The sequence below is a fragment of the Patagioenas fasciata genome, chromosome Z, assembly GCF_037038585.1.
Source record: "Patagioenas fasciata isolate bPatFas1 chromosome Z, bPatFas1.hap1, whole genome shotgun sequence".
In the NCBI taxonomy this organism is placed as follows: domain Eukaryota; kingdom Metazoa; phylum Chordata; class Aves; order Columbiformes; family Columbidae; genus Patagioenas; species Patagioenas fasciata.
The window spans coordinates 40,531,831-40,553,775 of record NC_092560.1 but is presented as its reverse complement, the minus strand read 5'-3'; the positions used below and the strand labels follow the sequence as shown (position 1 = coordinate 40,553,775).

Here is a 21,945-nt window from a genome sequence, read left to right as displayed (position 1 = left end):
CCCATGATGCTTCAGGGCATCAAGGTAGAGATGCAACACGCAAATGGGCTCGTGATCGAGGGGTGGATTTAACTATGGACACTATTTCACAGGTTATTCATGAATGTGAAACTTGCGCCAAAATCAAACAAGCAAAACGGTTAAAACCTGTATGGTATGGGGGGCGATGGTTAAAGTATAAGTATGGAGAAGCTTGGCAGATTGATTATATTACACTTCCACAGACACGTCAAGGTAAGCGTTATGTACTTACAATGGTGGAAGCAACCACTGGATGGTTGGAAACATATGCCGTACCTCATGCTACAGCCCAAAATACTATCTTGGGCCTTGAGAAGCAAGTCCTTTGGCGGCACGGTACGCCAGAAAGAATTGAATCAGACAATGGTACTCATTTCAAAAACAGTATTATAGACAATTGGGCCAAAGAACATGGTATTGAGTGGGTATATCATATTCCATATCATGCACCAGCCTCTGGGAAAACTGAAAGGTACAATGGTTTGTTAAAAACTACACTAAAGGCACTTGGTGGTGGAACCTTTAAAAACTGGGATTCACATTTAGCAAAAGCCACTTGGTTGGTCAACACCAGGGGATCAACCAATCGAGCCGGGCCTGCCCAATCAGAAATTCTACAGACTGTAGAAGGAGATAAAGTCCCTGTAGTACACATGAAAAATATCTTAGGAAAGGCAGTCTGGGTTACTCCTGCCTCAGGCAAAGGCAAACCTATTCGTGGGATTGTTTTTGCCCAGGGACCTGGCAGCACCTGGTGGGTGATGCTTAAGGATGGAGAAGTTCGGTGTGTATCTCAAGGGGATTTGATTTTAGGTGAAAATATGCAATGCTGAACTGTATGATGTGAATTGCCGCACTAACAATGTTTAATAAGTGTCTTTCGGATCAAGACAATGGTGATGAAACTAGAGCTAGCTTCTTCGAGTGGCGCCCAACACCTTCTTCGAAGTTGGTGTCCTTAACCCACAAACAGTGGTCATGAGATGCACTTGTACCATTTTTCCTGCCCTGGGAGACTGTTGTGACAAAATGAACTTAATGAACTTTTCAAAGGATGGTCCACTGATTGATTACTCCTGTGTATATATGTACATATGTGTATACATATATAGTAGTGATTAATTAGATTGTATTGATAGATTGTATTGATAAGGTTTAAGTATTCAGTGAATGTCATATTATAAGGGGTGGAATGTCCTGGTTTTGTTAAAAACAAGTTTCTCTTTTAGTGAATTTGCCTGTCAGCTAAAGTCTTCATGTTAGCTGCATTTTCCTGGAGAACCCAACACAGGTTTTGGTTAAACCTAGCAATGGAATGCAAACTTATTGATAAGCACGGATGGACATCTCGCGAGAGGGGCAACGAGAAAACTGATGACCGAGAGACTGACCAACGGTGTATAACATTCCATTCACGTGAATACTTCATATAAAAGTGGGAGATCACGAGGATCTCGGCCTTTTCCCCTCTTTTTCCCTTTTTTCCTCATGGCTGACATTAGGAGAGGACCTTGCTGGTCGCCCCTGCGAACTGAGGCCTAGTGAGAGACTGAATCCAGCTCCGGTTGGCTACAGAGTCTAATCCAGGACTTTGGGTGCTGGCTCTGCAGTTGCTGAGACTTACAAGATTGGTTTTGTATATTTTGTGTTATTTTCTCTATTCTTATTAGTAGCATTAGTAAAACATCTTTAACTTTTCCAACTCTCTTCTCTCTGTCCTTCTTTCCCTCCCGATCGCCTGTCCTGAGTGGGAAGGGGGGAGAGGGAGGGGCAAAAGGGAGGTATGGGGGGGAGAGGAGATTAACAACACATCTGCCAGGGTTTGATTGTCACCCCGCAATCCTAACCCTCGACATATACCTACAGTCTGTTAACAATCTGGTATTCACACTTTTTTAAACTAGCAAATGAAACCTTTTACTTCTGACCTACAGATCTCTTGCAATTTAAGTTCCAGGAAAACCAGGGGTATGATTACAAAATTAAGAAACAGTCATCACAGGTACTAGAAGAAACAGTCTAGCCTCTTTGCCTCAACTTTGAAAGGATATTAAATCTCTAGGAGCTCTGTGTTCCAGTGTAAGATGAGCTGCAAAGTCATCAGTGACATGATTCGGATCCCCTCCAGGTAATGCTGCACATATTGGACAAATCTGAAATGACAAAGCAAGGGCAGAAAAAAGAAACCCACCTTTATAAATTTCACACAAAATAGAACTCACGTAATTGAATCAATCATTAGACATCGATTTTTATGCTTTGAAATCACATTTTAGGTATGCATAAACACGTGGATATACATATTCAAAACCCACAGAAACTACTGAAGTGCAGATATTAGAAATCTTTTACTTTATGACTTTTAGAACGCTACGAAAACCAGAGCTAGAATTTTCAAATTCAGTTTGCAATGTCTTGAAAACTAGTCTTTGTATGCCAATTCTGCCACAGACAGTAGTGTGCTTTACACAGAATTACTGTTTGCCTGATTGACACTCATCCCAGCAGAGGAATCAGAATGAAACCACACATATTTGCTTATGTGTCAAACTGAGACTACCCATTCAGGCAACATGTAACTACAGGCTTGGCAGGGTTCAGCTCCATATCCCTACACAAAAGTATCTGGGGAAAAGGCAGTGACATCTGTCTTCGGTTTATTTTAAACCAAAACACACATTAACTAAGGAGACAAACAGTGCCATTAAAATTGCCATATGTATGAATTGTTTTTTTGAATAACCCCATAAACAGTTTGAGAAGCATCTTCCATTTTTCTTTACAGTAGTTTTGCAGACTGATTTTGAAGTTCCAGACAAAAACCAGCCATTCCAATTATTCCCCCAAATGTTAAGAGCTCAAGTTAAGAGCACTTTGACAGTTAAATACAACTGCTATGAATTTCTCTCTCTGTTCCTCACAGTCAAATAGTCTTGTCTTTATGGAGAAACTTTGGCTGGACGATGAAGTTGAGATTCCCAAGGCTCTTCAGGCAGCATATACTGAAGTTGTTGACAGTAGAGTACTTGGCTCTGGTGAGGCCACACCTCCAATACTGTGTTCAGTTTTGGGCCCCTCACTACAGGAAAGACATTGAGGTGCTGGAGAGGGTTCAGAGGAGGGCAACAAAATTGGTGAGGGGTCTGGAGCACAAGTCTGATGAGGAGCAGCTGAGAGAACTGGGGCTTTTTAGCCTGGAGAAAAGGAGGTCTGAAGAGAGACCATATCACTGTCTTCGACTACCTGAAAGGAGGTGGGCATTGGTCTATTCTCCCAAGCAGCAAGTGACAGAAGAAATGGTCTCAAGTTGTGCCAGGGGAGGTTTAGATTGGATATTAGGAAAAAATTTCTCCAGGGAAGGGGTTGTCAGGCGCTGGACGAGGCTGCTCAGGGAAGTTGGCGGAGTCACCACCCCTGGAGGTGTTCAAAAGATGTGTAGATGAGGTTCTCAGGGACATGGTTGAGAGGTGTACTTGAAAGGTTAATGGTGGGACTCGATCTTCTAAGTTCCTTTCCAACATAAACGATTCTATAATCTCAACAGACCATGGGCATTAGGAACACCTATACAATAGCACACACATCTGTTCTACTCTTGTGGAGGTGAGGATAAGGTCTTGAAATAGGTTTAGTGTGAAATCTCAGCTGCTTTTGACAGCAGCTGCTATTCTTTACTGGCACTTTCATTTCAGTAGTCAGCTCTGAACAGAAAATCAAGCATTTTGAAAGCTTTTTCCTACAACGCCTTCCCCTTCATTGTCAATGTTCAGCATTTCTCTTCAAATAACTCCTCTTTCCAGATTTTTTACCATTACAGAAACCACATAAGCAGACACACTACAGAGTAAAGACATCTTATTACAGGGTAATGTAACAAATACTCAACTATGCCAATGTATCATACCCTGTAGAGAGACAGGCATAGACATAAATGGGACAGATGGTTCTAAAGTCCATAAATTATTTATTAGGTTGGTGCAAAAGTAATTTCAGTTTTGGACTATGAATTTTAAATCATTATAACTATGCTCAAACACAACTTTATTATCAAAATAGGAGCCATTACAACCAACACCTTTTTTGACAATAAGAAGTTTGTTTATTCCTGCAGTGTAAAAATGCATGCTTCAGGATTCGACAAAGCCTTGGAAACTATTTTCTGCATCCTGCTGATTATGGAGGCATTTTCCCTGCAAAAAGCTGTCAAGATGTTTGAAGAACTGGTGGCCGGTTGGCGAGAGGTCAGCTGAATATGGCAGATGAGGAAAAACTTCATAGTTCAACTTTCAAAGCATTGGTTGTGTGATGTGCAGTCAATGTGTGGTGTTGTGGAGAAGAATTTCTGTTGACCAATGCCAGCTGCAGGTGTTGTAGTTTTTGGTGCATCTCATTGATTTCCTGAGCATACTTCTCAGTTGGAATGGTTTCGCCAGGATTAGGAAAGCTGTAGTGGATCAGACTGGTAGCAGACCACCAAATAGTTGACTGTGACATTTTTTTGGTGCAAGTTTGGCTTTGGGAAGTGCTTTGGAGATTCTTCTCAGTCCAACTACTGAGCTGGTCATCACCGGCTGTCATATAAAAGCCACTTTTTGTCGCACATTACAATCCGATCAAGAAATGGTCTGTTGTTGTTGCATAGAACACAAGATGACGACAATTCGAAACTACAACTTTTTTTATTTTTGCTCAGCTCATGAGCCACCCACTTATTGAGCATTTTCACCTTTCCAATTTCCTTCAAATGCCAAATGACCATTGAATGGCAGAGTTCTACGGCAACTCCTCATGTACTTGCAAGAGCATCAGCTTTGATGATTGCTCCCAGTTGGTCATTGTCAACTTCTGCTGGCTGGTCACTACACTCCTCATCTTCAAGGCTCTTGTCTCCTTTGTGAAAGTTCTGGAACCACCACTGCACTGTACATTCATCAGCAGTTCCTGGGTCAAATGCATTGTTGATGTTGCGAGCTGTCTCCACTGCTTTACAACCCATTTTGAACTCAAATAAGAAAACCGCTTGAATTTGCTTTTTGTCTAACATCATTTCCATAGTCTAAAATAAATATAAAATAAACAGCAAGTAGTAAGTCAGTAGCAAAAAAGAAACAGGGAGAAAAGCTCACTAAAATGATGTATAACATAACCACATTTAAGAATGTATTCCAATATCAAACGGCAAATTTCACCAATGCAAAAATCACATTTATTTTTGCACCAACCTAATATAAGCTGCTTAATTCATACCAACAGGAGACATCTTCAAATCCATCTTTTTTTCATTTAACCTACTCTGAGGAAGCAAAATCCCAATGCAAGGAGGACAACACACTTCTGAGAGCAAGAAAGCTATTTCGCTAAGAGCACCAAGGCCATATGAACTGCACATATTTACCTGAAGAGACACAGTCCTCAGAAAAACATTAACTAAGAAAAAGTCATTAGCAACAATGAGAAGGACGGCATTTAAGTATTCTAACCTTAATTCTACACACGAACCAAACTTTCAAGAACTCTGTCTGGGAAAGTTACTGAAGCACTGTCACCCACAAACAAAAATTTAGTTAAACACTCTGCAAAATCACAACAAAGACTGCAACATCACTGATTAAGTGTGACATAAATAAAAATATCATTGTTAATAGAACATGCATGAACAAATGGTACAGATGAAAAGAAAGCATTGTCCAAAGTTTCTACTGAAGCTATGATCATTTGTATTAAAAAAAACATGTTATCCTGAAAGATGTCTGAAAGATGACTGAAAAGTCTTAAGTCAGTCACACTCACAGATTAACTGCCAGTCTCCAGAAATATGCTTGTATTACTACTGCCTCCCTATTTACAGACAAGATAACCACTTTAAGTGGCAGTATTTCTGTCACCTCAACAAGAGACACTGTAATCTTCAAGAATGAAAAAGGAATTATTCAGACTGTCTCAGGCTGTCTATTTCATTACTGCAAGAAAAGCTCTCCTCAGTTTTATCCACAAGGTATCAACAACCTAGTCTTCATGGTTCAGTTACAAGGAGCCCAGTTACTGCCTTGCTTAACGTGAGAAAGTGGCAGCAGTGCAATGTAATGGTAGAAAAATGATGTCTTTGTTCTGAGATTCAAAAATTACTTTTGATGAAGTTTCCTAAAATTTTTCTATTTACAATGCTAGTGGACTTCTAGTTGAATGCTGCATTTTATTCGGAATAGCTGACTGACCTGAAACCCAACACCAACAGTAACTCATCATACTGACAGCCAGACTGTTCTGTACCTGTCTTAAAGCGTTTTTCATTGCCCTTGGACATTTACTGGTAAAGAAATATTGGTAATTACTGAGGTTCTAGTACTCACCAAAATCACATGACTTACTCTTTTTAGTGCGTAACCTTAAGAGACTTAATTACAAAACTTATGACTACTCCCACAGACACCAGTATAATTTTCAATTAAAGTACTTCGGAATTCAAACAATCACCTTCAAGGAAATACCAGACTCTCCCAGAGTTCCACTCCAGGACCTCATTGCACTGGGGTGCCTTTCCAAAGTGCCTGTATATTAACACACACAGCATAGGGAATACCCATGACGAGTTAGAAATCTGCATGCAGTTGCAGGGCTACAGCCTTCTTCAGACCAAAGACATGCTGGAATGGCTCCCATGACTGAAGTGTTGCAACAGAAGGATATGAGCTCTTTAGAAAGGAGAGGAAGTGGATTCTTCAGCAGAGGTAGCCTTGCCCTTCGAGTGAGATCGATGCTGGAGTATGTGAAGAGCTGACGGAGAGCTTGTGTTGGGATTAATAAGAGGACAGGCAAAGCTGACGTTACAGTGTCTTATAAAAGCATCCATTACCAAGGAACCCAAAGCCCTGCCTGTAGCACGAGTCTTGTAGCCAAGCATTTATGGACTGGATCCTTCTATTCTGTCTGATGTAATCACCCGAAAATGGAAGGAGGGAAGAGAAAATCACTTGCACCCCAGAGTCTTTCACCAACTGTCCCAAGGCCCTAAAGTCTTTCTTCATTCCCCACAGACTATGAGATGCAGCTTCCTCCCCACCTGTCTGGAAGATCAGCAGTGGGTAGTAGTCTGTCGAATGCACCACGTTGGGGAGTGCCCTGGTGATATCCCTGATCCGGGCTCTAGGCAGACTACACACTTCCCTGTGATGAAGATCAACTCTGCATATTGGGCCCTCTGTTCCTCTCAGAAGGGAATTGCCCACTACAATTACGCTTCTTTCTTCCTTATCAGAGGCAGTCTTGAGGTATGGAGTCAACTGCATCTTCCTACTTGTAGGTGGGCCTTCTATCACCTCACCTACCTCTCCTTCAAGATCCAGGTCCTCAAACCTATTGTGGAGGACACCTGAGGAAGCAAAGTAGCTAGGGAGGGGTGTCACCTGCGATGCCAAACTGGGACTTGCTTCCAACCCTCCTTGTCTTTTTGGTCCCCTGCCTCTGCCCAACAGCAACAGAGCAGGGGCTGTCTCAGGTCTCTCCCCTCTGCCTGACAGGGCAGGGGGTCCACCACCTTTTTGGGGGTATCTCCCTGGCGCCTTTCTGGCTGGCACACCAAGGAATTACTCAACCAATCTCCTTCTCACACTCCCTGATGGTCCTCAGTCTCTTGACCTCCTCAAGTTTCACCAGCATGCTGAATATATCTTCTACCTGCTCACACCTCACACAGGTGGAATGCCAGCCTCCCTCCCCTGGCAGCAGCAGGCTGCTCCCTCCAGCCAGAGACCTAAACAGCCACACACTGGGGCGGGCCCTCCATCTGGGTCGCCACAGTCTTTCTGGGGCAAGCTCGCTCTCTGGAGACCATGATCAGCTGCAGTATGGGAGACTGCCAACAGGGGAGATGGTCTATCGAGCAAGGAGGGACAACCTCTGCACCCTGCTGCATGAGCTACCACACCTGCTGCTGCAGCACAGTGTGGCTGGTACTCACACACTGGTCTCACCTCCCAGCGCGCCTCCCCGAGGCTTTTTCAAGGCAAGGGGCACGGGTGTGATCGCCGTTACCCTGGCAACACCCACACCACATCAGCTGCTCTCACAGGTTTTCCCCGGCAAAGGAGCCTCCCAAAACCCCCCTGCACCTCAGGATCCGCTGCTGCGGCTCCGGCTGCACTGGCTCTGACCAGCTGACCTCAGGGAAAGTTGCAAAGTTAAATTCAAGAAGATGATAAAAATTGCAGTGTCTAAGTTAGGTCGTACAGTGCAACTGACAGTGAGGTAAACTGTTTCACTTTAAAAGTTTTTAAGAAAGATTAGAACACCTTTGAGTTTCCAAAAGGTGGACAAACCACCTCCGCTATCACCTTCCACAAGACCCTTAATAGGCTTGGATAGGAAAAATTCATTTTGTTCCACAGAATTCCTTGAAAGTTAAAAAAACTAGAAGATTAGAATAGGTAACGTTCATGTTGGTGATGAACATTCACATTTTTCTAGGAACCTATGGAACAACAGTTAACTAAACCAGAGCACCCGGGCTCCTGTTCTGCTAAAATAGCTTCTCCTGCTCCCATAGACAACCAGGATAGTACGATCTAACAACTCGGACTAAAGTATTTCTATTGACACTTGTTTAATAAGTGTGTTTTCAACCACGTCAAGTGTCCCAATAGTCAGTGATGGGGGAAAAAACCCTGCTTTAACAGCAATAGTTTCAGAAGAACGACAACTACTCCTGCATAAATACAGCAGGTCCACTACAAAAGCTATTTGAAAAACACACCAAACTGTCTGCATGTCTTCCTCTCTCTTACAGTTACAAAAGACTAGCACAGCTGTGAGCTTCCAGGACAGTTGCATACTGGTTGTGAAAAGGGAGACATGGCTATACCCAATAACCATGAGAGAGTAACAGACTCCTAAACATGGCAACCTTTACATCAGGACAACCAAACAGCAACCATAACAGAAGAAAGCAAGCACATTATATTACGATACTCATTAAACATAAATAATTTTGATGTCACTTCCAAATGTGGGTATGTCTTCCTACAAAGCATTTAAATGAACTCACGCTTCAAGAAATAAAAAGAACAGGAAGATACCAATTTTCCAGATGACTACTCTTATTACATTCCCACCACAACAGAAAGCCAATTCTGAAGCTGCTTACCACTTCTGTTGATGTTTCAGCATGCTCAGAAGTAACATGTTCTTGAAGAGATGTTTCCGTATAACCCATTTTCCCACAATAAGGACAAGTAAAAGATTGTGGCTGCTCTACAGAGAAAGCTTCTCCACCATAGTACAAATCTGGAACACAGAGTGTTAAAACAGAGGTTACTTCAAAAAAGTAGCATCATTTATTTTGTTAATATAAACTTCTCTTTATAAATATACTTCACTGTAATCACTGCCAAATTAATTTGGTATTTAACTGAAATGGCTACTTCAATGCTGTATACAGCCCACAGGCTGATATTCAATATGTGTTCACTTACGGATAACAAAAACCAGCCAGACTACATTTTATTTTCATTAGCAAACATACCATAGTTTTCTGATACTCAATAGGAGCCAAGACTCCTACGATGCTGCTACTGATACTGCAAAACCTTTGCTTTTCTGCCACTCTTATTATCTCATGTCCAAGGTCCACCCATTGTATTTTTCAATCATAAGTGAAATTTTCAAAAGCTGAACTCTCAACAGTACCTCAAAAATTTAGATTAAAATTTACAAGTCCTCAGTGACACCATATGTCAATATTTATGCTACAGCTGAACCATTGCTTTGCAGTAAGTAGTTTCAGAAACATCTCAAATGTATAATGTAAAAGATAGTTAAAAGGGAATCTGATTATCTGTTACACACTGGTTGCAAATTGTAGGTGTGTTGAATTTAAGCACTTTTGCACTGCAGATGAAAACCAGCCACTTTTAAATTGCTAATGCATAAGTTCCCCAAACATAACATGAAAGTTTGTCAAACTGTGCAAGAAAACAATGCTTTTCTGTCATATCCTCTGTAGGAATTACGTATTCTTCAGGAATCATTAATAAAATCCACACTCATATCAAGATAAAAAGTATGATTTTTTCCAGCAAATAATTTAAAATACACTTACATTTTGTCTAGGACTCACTGATAAGTAACTGAAAAATATGTTCATAGAACTATGAATATTCTGCTATGAAGTTGGACAAGTCTGAGCAGATACTAGAATGCCTCAAGGCAATATCCATTTAATGTGTTAGGAATATGTCCCTCTGATGGCTTAAGTCACAGATTGCTACGGTTTATGACAGCTTTATGACACGACTAGGAAGAACAGAACAGCATTTTTGTTTCTGCAGCCTTACAAAAGATGATACTTAAGCTAAAAAGGTACATATCTATAATCCACTATATTAACATATAGTATTTTACATATAACTAGGTTTTGAGGGCTAACAGTCGAAGATCAATACAAAAAATGAACTTCACAGTAACATGCTAATACACAGAATTAAAGATACAGAGCCAGATTGAACACACTGCAGAATAAAACTTATGTTCACTAAATCCCTGTTCCCCTTAGTTGTAAGCTGCTTCCAGAGAATTTAAATGATGGAGGATGAGAGAAAGATACTCCTTTAAGAAGCATGGTAAGAAATGCCAAGGAAACAGCCAGCCTTGCCAAAGAAACACTACCTGACACACTGAGCATTTTAACCGGCTCATCAATTTATTAACTATCACACTAAGCTTGAATCCCATCCTGAATCTAGGTTCGCTTATTTACATACAGACAAGGAAAACACTATGTCCAACTAGCCAAAGTAAGATGTTCTGAGCCAAGTCTTAGTTCTCCAAAGTAGCATTTGAGGTTCCATTTAATGTTTTACACAATAAGGCACAAAAATGACTTTTCATTAGAGAATTGAATTGCATATCAGATATGACACAAATGGAAAGCTATAAAGACTGAAAGTCAGCATGAATGTAAGTTGGAAAACATGTCCAAAAGATTAGCACCCGCGTCCCCTGACCTGAAAGTCTTTTACATAGTACTGACACAAACATATGCCCAGAATCTTTATTAGAGGGAAATCCCAAAGGTCCTTGCACACCATTTACCAGGACTCAGTTCTGAATCCATCTGAGTCACCCAATACACGAATGATAGGCGTTTCCTTGACAGGTTGTCAGGCATTCAGTTGGTATACTAACAACAAGACATAGGGTGTATATGAATTCAAAACATCTGTCCTTAACTGATCCCCTATAAATCCAAGGGAAGAACCAGTGAAACTAGGAAGAAGAAGTTATACCTTCCCCCATTAGTGGGAGAGGTGGTTGGCCAACAATTAAATGCACCATTTTCAACTGAAGATGACAATACTACCAGATGGGAAGAAACCTTCTCATGAACACTTAAATCTGCTTGCTTGGTTTAGAAGCTAAATATCAATCAGCTTTAGAGCATGTTCTGAATGCTTAGAAACAGGAACAACAGCAAATTCCTCTATGCCAAAGCTTTTAAAACTACCTGTAGTTCTTGTTCATTACCCACAGTAAGCTTGTGTTTATTCTGTTTGAGTAGATTGGTAGTACAATTACTCTGACAGGTGACCAGAAATACTGGCTCTGAGGCAGGATTACACCAGTAGTGTTCAGAATTCTGACAGCTCCTACACACAGGTGTTAAGTAACACCATCCTACAGGATAAGCCAATTAGATTTACTTACATGCAAAACTATCTTTTTACCTGAATACCTTCTCTAAAATTACAGCATACTTATTTTCTTGTTTCCAGGTCTCCCACTCTCCTCTTATTTACATGATATGCAATAAAGACTTACATGAAAATTAACCTGCTCTGAGGTGTTATGGACAAGGTTTCAGACACAACACACAGAAAATCTATGTAACTCACAGAACTTTAAGATTTTGGAGCTCCTAACTAATGCCACGTCTGTACATATTTCACTAAGTACTTCTCAACTGTTTAGCCAAGTATCACATTCAGACTCCCATTCTGATGTAGGCAAAAACTTGAATGTGGCTAAAAACAAATTACCAATATGGTGCAGCACACACAAATATGAAGAATTTGAGTCATGTCATGGTTTCAAGTGAGGAAAGCACCAATAAGGTTTACATGGGATGAAGTTCCAAGCAGTCACTAAAACAGTCTCTGAATGCATCAGCCACACAGACTCTGAACAGATTTTCTTTCAGAAAAATATACCTGAAAGGCAAAGGATTCAAATTATGGATGTCTAGAACAGATAAATGAAAAACGCTTCAACGATCATGGACAAAAAATCCTCCTTGCACCTATATGAAGAAAAATTCTAAAGCAGATCACTGAGCAAGTTGTTACAGTATACAGCAAATGGTGTCATTGCACAGAGGAAATAAAAACTTCAGTTCTCACTTTTTCAGTGTCCTAAAGATACAGAGTTGGAACTTCATAATAAAGATATGGGAACAAAATATGTACGATGGCCAAACTTTTGAACTGAATAGTTAAGAAGAATTCAAAATTTAACTGCATTTAATCTGCCTAAACCAGCAAATACTATAGGGTTCTCTGAAACCCGGTAACTGAGAAAGAACTACTGCAAAAAAATTCTGCATGCTTGTGGGAATAGCAAAAATGCCAGTCACAAACACATCAGAAGATTAACGACATTTTGTTTAGTTGATCCTCTGATTTCCCTCAAGATTTGGTACAATCCTCATGATGATGATGATTAAGTACCTATTTACTGACTGGAAAACGGAAATTCTTCATCACTGCAAACATACACACACATGCAAGAACATCAAGTCAAATTTTCCTTTGAGGACTCTTTATGCTAAGCAGACTCATTTCTGGGAATTTTATAAGTCCTAGCATCTTATATACTGATCTGGATAAAACAAGAAGATGAAAACTCAAAGAGACAAGCTAGTGAAAAAAGAGGTAAAACATCTTATTCTTCAGGGGATTTGTATATAAAACTAACATCTGCATCAACTATCTAAAATGAAAAGAAATCCCTCAAAACTACCAGGTGGTCTAAAAACCTCTACCTATAAACCTCACTATTTAATTAATGTAAGTATTTTTGAGTAAGGCAGAAATACCAACTCCAACTTCCCACCTAAGCAAATGGCACAGGGCTACAACCCACCTGAAGAGAACAGTAAACAGATAAGCATGCAAGCAAAAATATCTTTTCCTTAGATATGTTGTTAGTTCAGTCCAGATGTCAACAATTCCAGCAGTACACACTGTTCTGTCAGAGAGGAGAGAGGTATGACAAGTACTGTCAAATCCCATGTTTCTGGTCCCTGCTTTTAAAGGACACAAAATAAGCCACTTAATAAATAAAAAATAAAAATCTGAGTCTTTTCCAGACTCCAGATTATACTCCCGCATGTTTCCCCACAACCTTCTACATCTTTCTGCTAATACACAGTAAACATATATGTCCATGCTAAACTAATATGCCTTCATCTGTGGGGGGAATAAATAAAAAATGTACCTGTCAGAAGTGAAATCAGTAATTGCAAATCCAAATATTTTTCCATTGGAAGTTTACTACCCCTCTTCTTTCCTCTCAACTTTAATCTCTCTCCACCTCTTACAATAAAAATCTGTCCCTTTCAAACTACATATTTTTTTAAAAGAGGTTGGTAATTAAGTAATATCACGCATCTTTGTGTCCAATTTTAGTGCTGATGTCTCTGTGAATGGATATTTCTCCAATTACTTTTTACAAGTATATAAAAAACCCTAAAAATTATGAACATACGGGAAAAAATAGCTGCAGAAGCAACCCAGCCTACAATTGTATTACTGTTATGGCGCAACTGGCCCATGACAAAAGAATTATTCCTTCTGGCCACAAAAAAAATCTTTCAGATCACATATTCTTTCCAAATACCTTCCTACACGAAAGCAGGAGTCCAAAGCTCTTGAAATTCATCTACACCTCTAAAAGCCCTCTTTTCAAAGTAGCTAGGAAGACAATGTTGCTGAGTACAAAACAAAGCCACACTAAATCACAACCCTCTAGGAGATTCATTACCTATGCTGCTTATCAATTAGAGGAAGAATACAAAGGAGTAAAAGGATCACAAAATTGTTTAAAGGGGACTCAACAATAGCTTATGAAGTTAGATTTCAAGCTCAGTGTTTAGACATTACAGCTTTACCTGAAAAAAAAAAAAAAGCCAACAACCTAATTTGATGTGAAAATATGAGCACTCTTGCTTTACTATCTATAGATACGGATTGCTTGTATTTAACATTTTAATCTAACTAACTCACTCTTAAACTTGGCAGGAGGTAAGTAATGAGACAGAAGTACAGCAAGATTCATTCAGTAAATATCAATCTTTCAAAGAGGTGATTCAGGACTACATTTTCTAACAGTTTTTCCTTGCTTTCTGTACATATTTCTGTACAAAGCTAGACAGGAGTCAGGAATTTTAGTTTCACTTTTCATATGGGTAACATAATTTCAATTTGATATAAACATATAGCTAAAAACGCTGGTATTATACAAGTTACAGTGTACTTGTCTCTTTTTTTTTTTTTTTTTCAATGTTTGAAGAAACAACATGGTGCCAACACAGCACATTTCCAAAGCATTTACTTATTCCTGTACCACTGATCAGGCAGCCATACTGTACAAAACAGTATTAGCCTTAAAACTGCTGTTTGTTCTGGTTTGATGCAGATTTTCTGAACAAAATACATTCTAAAACATGCTAGTCACTCTAAAACATGCTAGTCACTCTGTTATAAACAGTTATGTCTAGCAGGAAGAAATAGCACAACCTCCATTTTTCTTCATGCTGTTTCATCAGCTGCCAATCACAGCATTCAACCTCACAGCCAGATAGCACTGGGCTAACTGCTTCTGTATGAGAGACACCCTGCTGGGGCTGACAATGACTACATGGGAGGTATTCAGTTATTTGTCCAGCAGCAGCTGGGTGTTTGCTTCCCTGGCAGAGGGGATGGCCCTGAGTTGACCCACAGGCCTTAGCTGCCTTGACCAGCCTCAAAGCAGATTTCCACACACACCCGTTGTCCACGAGCTATATCTAAGGTCTGGCCATCTGGCCATGAACTATGCTGCAGCTGCAACTTGACCTCCTCCTGCCTTCAACAGGATTCCTGCATGGACCCCAGAGTTGACTTGTTATATATGCTTTGTCTGATACCATCAGCAGGACCTGCTCCCATTACCAACCCTATCCTGCACATCCTGTCAGTGAGGACTATGTCCTTGCCTGTGCTGTGGCCACCTTCAGCTCCCAGCTTGTTATTTGTGGAGCAGGCCTGGACTTGCTAACCCCCAACAATAAGAACTATATCACAGAAACATAGAATGTTAGGGATTGGAAGGGCCCTCGAAAGATCATCTAGCCCAATTGCCCTGCTGGGGCAGGAACATCTAGATGACGTTACACAGGAATGTGCCCAGGCGGGTTTTGAATGTCGCCAGGGAAGGAGAAGCCACAACTTCCCTGGGCAGCCTGTTCCAGTGTTCTGTCACCCTCACTGAGAATAAGTTTCTTCTCATATTTAAGCGGAACCTCCTGTGTTCCAGTTTGTACCACTGCCCCTTGTCTTATCATTGGTTATCACCAAGAAGAGCCTAGCTCCATCCTCATGACATTCATGAGGTCACCCCGAGTCTCCTCTAAGCTAAAGAGACCCAGCTCCGTCAGCCTTTCCTCATGAGGGAGATGCTCCACTCCCTTAATCATCTTTGTGTCTCTGCGCTGGACTCTCTCCAGCAGTTCCCTGTCCTTCTGGAACTGAGGGGCCCAGAACTGGACATAATATTCCAGATGCGGTCTCACCAGGGCAGAGTAGAGGGGAAGGAGAACCTCTCTTGACCTACTAACCACACCCCTTCTAATACACCCCAGGATGCCATTGGCCTTCCTGGCCACAAGGGCACAGTGCTGGCTCACGGTCATCCTGTTGTCCACCAGGACCCCCAGGTTCCTTTCCCCTACACTGCTCTCCAACAGGTCGTTCCCCAACATATACAGGAACCTGGGGTTGTTCCTGCCCAGATGCAAGACTCTACACTTGCCCTTGTTATATTTCATTAATTTTTTTCACCGCCCAACTCTCCAGCCTGTTGAGGTCTTGCTGGATGGCAGCACAGCCTTCTGGCGTGTCAGCCACTCCTCCCAGCTTGGTGTCATCAGCAAACTTACTGACTCTATTCTCTCATCGAAGTCATTGATGAATATATTGAATAATACTGGTACCAGTACCAACCCTTGAGGGACTCCACTAGATACAGGCCTGCAAGTAGACTCTGCCCTATTGACCACAACTCTCTGGCTTCTTTCCTTCAGCCAACTCACAGTCCACCTTACTACCTGATCATCCAGTCTGCACTTCTTCAGTTTAGTTGCGAGGATGCTGTGGGGGATTGTGTCAAATGCTTTACTGAAATCAAGATAGACCACATCCACTGCTTTGCCATCATCTGTCCACCTGGTTATGCTGAAGCCTTGAATAAGCACAGAAGCTAATGAAGAGAAGAGGATTTGCAACCTGCCTACCAATACTGAGCAGCACCAAGACAGCAGCTGCTGCTCAAAGGCAGGGTCAACTAGGTGGGCAGCAGCCCTGCTGAAAAGGACCGGGGGGATCCCAGTGGAAAGCAAGCCAAACGTAAGCCAGCAGCGTGCCCCTGCATCACTCAAGGCAAACCATGACCTGGGCTAAATCAGCAAGAGAACGGCCAGCAAATCACGCAACATCATTACCCCATGTTACTTGGCACTTGCTATATGCAACACCAGCAACACGGGGTTCAGTTTTGAAATCTACAATTCAGGACAGATACTGAAATAAAATCTAGGAGCTTTTTGTGTTTGTCGTGTGTGCATGCATACAGTGTCTTGTGTCCATCATGTCCATACATGTCTCTTGTGTCCATCAAGACAGTAAGAGGCTTGGAGAACTTGACAGAAGAATGGTTGAAGGAACAGTGTTCATCTACACTAGAGAAGGCTCAAGGTGGATCTCGTCTCCAACTTCTTGTACAGACAAAGCAGATGTAGAGAAAGTAGAGGTATGCTCTTCAAAATGAAGTACGGTGACAGGCTGCAAGCACAAGGTGTCTTAAGAGAAACCTGGCTTGTATAAAGGGAAACAAACAAACAAAAAAACATTCACTGTAAGAACTGAATACTGGAATATGTAGCTGAAAAGTGAGGAAAACTGCCTTGATGGAAATACTCAAGACTTGGCTTGATGGGTAGCCCAGCTGATGTCCCTCCTTCCAACAGAAGGTTATATCAGATGATCTCCAGACTCCCCTTCTAAACAGATCACTCTGTCATGCTCTGACTTAGCAAGATATGCACCTAGCAGACAGATCTTGTTCTAGTGGTTGAAAAATCATAAAAGCCTCAAGTAGAATTCTGGTGAATCCAGCCAGACCTCATACCACACATTATTAGGGTAACCATTACTTAGCATCTCTCTTTGCCTAAGGGTTAGGCACAAAATAAATCAAACCTGATTACAGACAGCAATATTGAAGTTTGTCAACGGCCAGGTAAACCACAATTTGCATACATCCCTACACTAACAGCCTTACATTCTGTGTTTCTACTGAAATCTACTTGTACTGTCACATATTAGAAAACATTCTCCTCTCATTTTACTTTTTACATAACTAGGAAGTGACTGAAGACTTCATTACAGCCTGTTTCAAAAAGATGGAGCCAGTGTGAAATCACTACTGCTTTGAAATTGGGTCCATCTTTTTGAAACAGGCTGTACTTTGATGTCATTTGGTTTTACGTTGCCAGTCTTCCCCTTAAGATTTTTTCTTTTAACCCATTAACAGATGCTTCCTTAGCAATTTTTAATATTCATTAATACAGCTATCCTGACAACTCTTAAACAGATCATTCTAGACTAGTCCTACCATTCATATTGATTTTCTAATGAAACTTAACATTCATTAGCTTCACTTTTTTTTTTTTTTAAATTTTCCTCAAAGTCACATGATCGCCTTACCTATACAGGGCTCCTTGAAAAGTTATCGAAGTTTCTCTAAGCATCTATACAATACTGTAAAGGCACAGTCCTTTCAGCTTTATGTTCTACAGAGAACTATAAAATAAAAACATTTTAAGAATGATGCCACAGACCTTCCTGAGCCCTAAGGCATATATTATTTATAAACATTCCCTAATTCATTCCCTAGTATTATAAGCGTACCAGGTCACTAGTACTTGGAAGCCATCAACCTTTGTCGTGGTTCACAATCTGGTGGTGACGTATTATTTTCTGTTGTTGTTCTACAGTGTTAATCAAATCAGGAGTCTTGCTGCAGAGCTGAGCTGCAGTGATTTTTTTCCTAAAACTGGTTATATCTGAACAACGCTCAAGTATCAAGCCATATGAAACGTCTAGGGCTTGATTTCTTATTCTTATTTAAAGAAGCCATAGTAGTACAAATACCAAGCAATTCAGATGTAGCTCTCAGAATCCCACTATCCATCTCAGTACTTCATTGTGAACCTTCTTCTATCTGGCCATCTGTATTCTTCATGCAGACTTAAATAGTGAAAAATAACCCCTCCCTGGTTGCACAAAATACACAAGTAAAACTAACTAAACCAAAAGATACATTTATCAAAGACTTCCAAAAAAGAAATATCTAAGTTGCAAGAAATAACATGCATTTCCTAGACATTCTTAGGTTCTGTTAATGGGCATATTTTTTAGGAGAGAAGTGTTTAGAAAAAGTTTCCTCACATTGAAAGCTTTGACACTTAACATTAGCTTAAGGCTTCATAGCAAACACGTTTCAGTCCCCTTTCCCCTATAAGGAGTATTTTATGGTTTATGTCAATGCTGTTCTTTTAGCCCATGTGTAATATCCAAGAATAACTGTTGCTACAGGGCTAAGATGTTTGAACTCTGCATCACAAACAGTGACCAGAATACTGAATTAATATACTTGTACACAGATATTTTACCTCACTAAAAAGACTGAAAAAAGAAGCCCAGTGAGAAACATGTGGAAGCTAAAATGCTGTCAAGTATTCTTGATAATGCACTAAATTATCTCCTGCCAAACCCTGGATTCCCAGGGCCTGGATTTTTGAACTCATGACGAGGCAGTCTTAGGGCAATCGGAGGCCTGAGAATTAAAAGAAAATGAAAGACATCTTCATTCAAAGTTATTTTTGAGAAACCTAATACACGTTTCTATATATAGCTATTATCTAGGCTCTAAAGCAGTGAAGATGTAGCTTTTACTTATGTTTTAATAAAAAAGCAAAAGAAGTAAATTCAGAATTCATAAGGCTTCAGCTTTTAAGAAATCATAATTTTTTAAAGAATTCAGTATGTAAAGAATACAGTTGGAATCACTTTAAAACAAACAGAATGCTAGCCCCATGGGCTTAACATAAAATGAAATACATTTAAAGCACCAGCAACATGTTAGAGCAGATGCTTGTCACACAAGTATCTTGCAAGTTACAACCTGTCACAAATAAGACACGACAGAAACAACAAGCAGGATAGGGGACAAGAACAAGTATTTTTTATTTTAAATATTGACATGGCTTCACAGTCAGAAGTAATTTTTAAATTACATCATCTTCAAAAGAGTTCCAGGAAGACTACATACCAGTCCTTGCCACTAATTTTTTACACTCATTATATTCCATCACTACCTCTGCTGTATCTACAGTCTCACATAATCCACCAGTGAATAATCTACCTTACAAAATCTCGCCAGTATTTTTCTGCATGTCCACTGTGGCTCTCAAGTAAAGCATACTGGGGCAAGAAGGTTGCCACATCTTCTGAATTAGAAGTTAACTAGGTGGTGTCATTGGTATTAAGTGTATTTATTAGTCTGATAACCTGCTATTATCTGACTAGAAAGATTAAAAATATATAGGCAGCAATTAAAATGAAATACATAAAGCAGTTCTATGCTAAAATCAAAGAAAACATGCCTGTTTTTTAGAGGACACAAACTTGTTCTTATTTTCAGTGTGCTAATGTGGGCAGTGATTAATAAGTAGAAAGATGAAAATCCATATTATGTTTGCAGACACAACTGAGCAGCAAATTACTAGAGCTTGAAGTTATCACTTACCAAAATCTACTCTTGTTAGTATGCACTGCATTGGATGGTCAGTTGTATGCCTTGTCGTCGTTGCACCACTTTCATAACAAGTTGCACATAGATCGTAATCGTAGCAAATTAAACACTTGTATCGGCGACCTCGAAAGTTTCCTTTTAAACATGCATCACAGCTGACACCTGTAAACAAATAGAATTGCTTTAAAACAGCAATAAATACACTTTTTTAAATGACGCGGATTTGTTGCTATTGTGTCTCAACAACTAAAAGGAACCAGCCATCTCTGACACATGCAGCTGACACAAGACTCAACTTTTTAACACATTTATGTCTTTGAAAGACACTGCTCTCTCACAACTAGAATTCTGAATTCTTGCAGTAAAATACAGGTAAACTCAAGCACCTGAAATAAGTTACAAAATCTCTTTGGACGCGTCTTCTTATAGGCACCTTTACCTGGTAGTATTGGCTAGTATTTTGACTGTTCAGTTAGGAATCTTGGGTCACACACTTAAAAGCTGAATGGTATAATTGCAGATTGAGAGGAAAAAACAATAATAACCAACCCAACCACTGACAAGAGTCCACTAACTTTTCATCCTTCACTGTCACACTTCCTAATACTTTTAATTCTGAAGAACACCATAACCAACCCTGACATTCTATGTGGGGCAGAAATTATGACCTTTTCCCATTTTAAATAACAGGGGAAAAAAAAAAAAAAAAGGTGTTTTTTTGAAGTTAGCTTGCACCAGTTCTCTCCACCCTACTTCTTTCTCAAACTCAGTCTTTGTACTGCGAGATAGTCACACTGCTTGCATCAGAGAAAGCCTTTATGGCTTCCAAACGTTTTCATTTTTCTCTGTGTGGTTTCAGTTCTCTCTTGGTTACTTAGTAAAGTGCAGGAAGTATCTTGTATCCTGTCAAGCGTAACATAAATTTCCTTCAACTGCAGTACAAATTAAGGGCCTCCACAAAAGAAACCTGTCTATACAATTAAGGCAGGATTTTTATCAATATCCTCTTTCAGCATCAGTTAAGACATGTTCTTCACAGCACAGACAACTTCAGAGAAATGTAACTGCCAGAACTAAACAGCCACATTATCCAACCCCGATATATATATATATATTTATATATTTTTATATATATATTTATATTTTTTTATTTTTTTTTTTTTAAGCCTAACCGACAGAGAATTGGTGTTAATTACAGATTTTTTTTTTTTTTTAAATTATTTTTGTTGTGCTACTCCACTTTGTAGCATCTGAACAGAAGCTTTACCACACATAATACTGGAGTGCATGGAGGATAACTTCCTAAACCAGGTAACAGACAGTCCTATCAGGGGGATGCAATATTGGACCCAACGATCAGCAATGCGAGTGAGCGTATCAGTAAAGTCAAGACTGGAGGCAGCCTGGGCTGCAGTGATCACACACTCATGGGATTTGCAGTTCTGAAGGATGTGGGACAGGTGAACAGTAAAGTCATGATCCTGAATTTCAGGAAAGCCAACTTCTAGCTCTTCAAGGTCAATAGGGCCCCCTGATTAGCTGCCCTCAGGGACCAAGGGAGCAGAACAGAGCAGTATTATCTCTAAAGACACCATCCATAGAGCACAAGAGATTGCAACCCCCAGGTGTAAGAAATCAGGTAAGGAGGGCAAGAGGCCTGCATGGCTGAGTCAAGACCTGCTGGTCAAACTAGAAGGCAAGAAGGAAATGCACAGTCAGTGGAAGCAGGGACAGGGATCCTGGGAAGAGTATAAGGACACTGCCCGGTTGTGCAGAGATAAGGCCCAGACACAGCCGGAGCTG

The 21,945-nt window shown here is 40.3% G+C and overlaps 1 protein-coding gene across 2 annotated transcripts in view; it reads right to left on the bottom strand.

Annotated features, from left to right (window-relative positions):
- Positions 1-21,945, bottom strand: part of LOC136115142 (E3 ubiquitin-protein ligase KCMF1) — a 63,367-nt gene that overhangs the window by 19,735 nt on the left and 21,687 nt on the right. For both annotated transcript variants that reach the window (XM_071801986.1, XM_065861070.2), the window contains 3 exons: positions 20,137-20,304; positions 9,161-9,300; positions 2,073-2,174 (listed from right to left, as the gene is read on the bottom strand). In XM_071801986.1, coding sequence (XP_071658087.1) covers positions 2,073-2,174; positions 9,161-9,300; positions 20,137-20,167 — 273 coding nt within the window. In that variant the 5' untranslated portion in view covers positions 20,168-20,304. The remainder of the gene's footprint in view (positions 1-2,072; positions 2,175-9,160; positions 9,301-20,136; positions 20,305-21,945) is intronic.